Source organism: Heterodontus francisci, unplaced genomic scaffold (genome assembly GCF_036365525.1).
Source record: "Heterodontus francisci isolate sHetFra1 unplaced genomic scaffold, sHetFra1.hap1 HAP1_SCAFFOLD_1675, whole genome shotgun sequence".
Classification (NCBI taxonomy): domain Eukaryota; kingdom Metazoa; phylum Chordata; class Chondrichthyes; order Heterodontiformes; family Heterodontidae; genus Heterodontus; species Heterodontus francisci.
In genome coordinates this window covers 2,545-5,295 of record NW_027140164.1, presented here as the reverse complement: position 1 = coordinate 5,295, position 2,751 = coordinate 2,545, and the positions used below count along the sequence as shown (strand labels likewise).

The 2,751-nt window shown below is 49.1% G+C and overlaps 1 protein-coding gene across 1 annotated transcript; it reads right to left on the bottom strand.

Moving 5' to 3' along the window:
- Nucleotides 1-414: 414 nt before the first annotated feature.
- On the bottom strand, nt 415-1,536 carry LOC137358995 (zinc finger protein 229-like). The gene has a single exon (XM_068025141.1). It carries the CDS (start codon nt 1,534-1,536, stop codon nt 415-417), a length of 1,122 nt encoding a protein of 373 aa, XP_067881242.1.
- Between the last annotated feature and the right edge of the window lie 1,215 nt (nt 1,537-2,751).

Below are 2,751 nucleotides of genomic sequence, written 5' to 3'. Positions count from 1 at the left end.
AGCACTGAAACAGGCCCTTCAGCCCAATGAGTCCATGCCGACCATCAACCACCCATTTATACTAATGCTACATTAATCCTATTTTTTCCCTTTCACATCCCCACCTTCCCTCAATTCTCCTACCACCTACCTACACTCGGGGCAATTTTTACAATGGCCAATTTACCTATCAACCCCCAAGTCTTTGGCAACTTGTTGGAGGTGAGGATGAAGGAGACAGGGGAGAGGGAGAACACTTCAAAAGGAACTAACTTGTGTTAGAGATATTAAAAAGATGCAACACATGACCAATTTATTTGACTTTTACCCAGAATATTAACCCCAATACTAGACTGAACTTTATCAGCAGGAGTAGAACTCCCTGAACATAGTTCAGTCCTGGATGTGATTAACAGCAGAATCCAACTAATGCAGTTAGCTGTGAACTCGCCGATGTTTCAGCAGATGGGATGACTGAATGAATCCCTTCCCACACACGGAACAGATGAATGGCCTCTCCCCAGTGTGAACTCGCTGGTGTGTTAGCAAGTTTGTTGACTGAGTGAATCCCTTCCCACACACACAGCAGGTAAACGGCTTCTCCCCAGTGTGAACTTGCTGGTGTCTCAGCAGGGTGGATGACTGATTAAATCTCTTCCCACACTCAGAGCAGGTGAATGGCCTCTCCCCTGTGTGAACTTGCTGGTGTCTCAGCAGGGTGGATGACTGATTAAATCTCTTCCCACACTCAGAGCAGGTGAACGGTCTCTCCCCAGTGTGAATCCACTGGTGCGTCAGAAGGTGCGATGACCGAGTGAATCCCTTCCCGCACACTGAGCAGATGAAAGGCCTCTCCCCAGTGTGAATGCGCTGGTGCACAGTGAGGGTGCCTGATCGGCTGAACCCAGCCCCGCAGTGAGAGCACTTGAATGGTCTCTCATCTGTGTGAACACGTTGATGGGGCATCAGTTCAGCAGAACATTTATAACAATTCCCACAGTCTGGACATTTAAAAGGTCTCTCCCCAGTGTGAACTCGTTGGTGTGTCAAAAGGTGGGATGACCGAGTGAATCTCTTCTCACACTCAGAGCAGGTGAACGGTCTCTCCCCAGTGTGAACATGCCGGTGTGTCAGAAGGTGGGATGACCGAGTAAATCCCTTCCCGCACATGGAGCAGGTGAACGGCCTCTCCCCAGTGTGAATTCGCTGGTGAACCAGAAGGTCAGTTGATTTAGTGAATCCCTTCCCACACATGGAGCAGGTGAACAGCCGCTCCACTGTGTGAACTCGCTGGTGTGTCAGCAGGTGGGATGACTGAGCGAAACCCTTCCCACACACGGAGCACATGAATGGCCTCTCCAGGGTGTGATTGTGTGCATGAGTTTCCACCTCAACTGGATAACTAAATCCCTTTCGATCGTCCCCATATTCACACGATTTCTCCCCAGAGTAACTGCACTTGTGTTTCAACAGGCCAGATGATCGGCTGAAACCTCGACCACACACAGAACACGTGCACAGTTTCTGTCCACTGTGATCACTGCTTTTTCCTTCCATATTCAGAATCCTATGGTATTCAGGTTATGATACATTGGTGACTCCTTCAGATCCTGCTCTGTTTGGTTTGAGTTTCCAGCTGCAAATCCTCCCCTTCCAATACACTGTGAAATTGATTTAAAATGGAAAACGAGAGTGTGAGAGAACCTACAAAAAAACAGCAGGTTGTGAAATGGAGCTGAATGAATCTGGTAATTTATGGGACCGGCACTAGGAAATGATGACCATGAAAACTGCTGGATTGACACAAAAACCCAACTGATTCACTAATGTCCTTCAGGGAAGGGAACCTGCCACCCAGTCGAGAGACAGAGACAGACACAGAGAGACAGAGACACAGAGAGAAACAGAGACAGAGAGAGACAGAGAGAGAGAGACAGAGAGAGAGAGAGAGAGAAAGAGACAGAGAGAGAGAGACCAAAAGGCAGAGAAAGAGCAGGAAGGCAGCGCAGGTGTCCCCTACGGTCATCTCCCTCCAAAACAGGTATACCGTTTTGGATACTGTTGAGGGAGATGGCTCACCAGGGGAAGGCAGCAGTAGCCAGGTTCATGGCACCGTGGCTGGCTCTGCTGTTCGGAAGGGTGGGAAAAAGAGTGGAAGGGCTATAGTCATCAGGGATTCGATTGTAAGGGGAGTAGATAGGCAGTTCTGTGGTCAAAAACGAGACTCCCGAAAGGTATGTTGCCTCCCAGGTGCACGGGTCAGGGATGTCTCAGATCGGCTGCAGAACATTCTGAAAGCGGAGGGTGAACAGCCAGTTGTCGTTGTGCACATAGGCACCAATGACATAGGTAAAAAAAAGGGGATGAGGTCCCACAAGCAGAATTTAGGGAGTCAGGAGCCAAGATAAAAAGTAGGACCTCAGAGGTAGTAATCTCAGGATTGCTACCAGTGCCACGTGATAGTCGGAGTAGAAATGAAAGAATAGTCAGGATGAATGCGTGGCTTGAGAGATGGTGCAGGAGGGAGGGGGTTCAGATTTTTGGGACATTGGGACCGGTTCTGGGGGAGGTGGGACTATTACAAATTGGACAGTCTACACCTGGGCCGGACTGGAACCAACGTCCTTGGGGGTGCTTTTGCTAACGCTGTTGGAGAGGGTTTAAACTAATGTGGCAGGGGGATGGGAACCAAATGAGGTCAGTGGACAGTAAGGAGGTAGTAACTAAAGCCTGTAAGGAACTAGATAATGAAGTCAGCGTGACTAAGGGAAA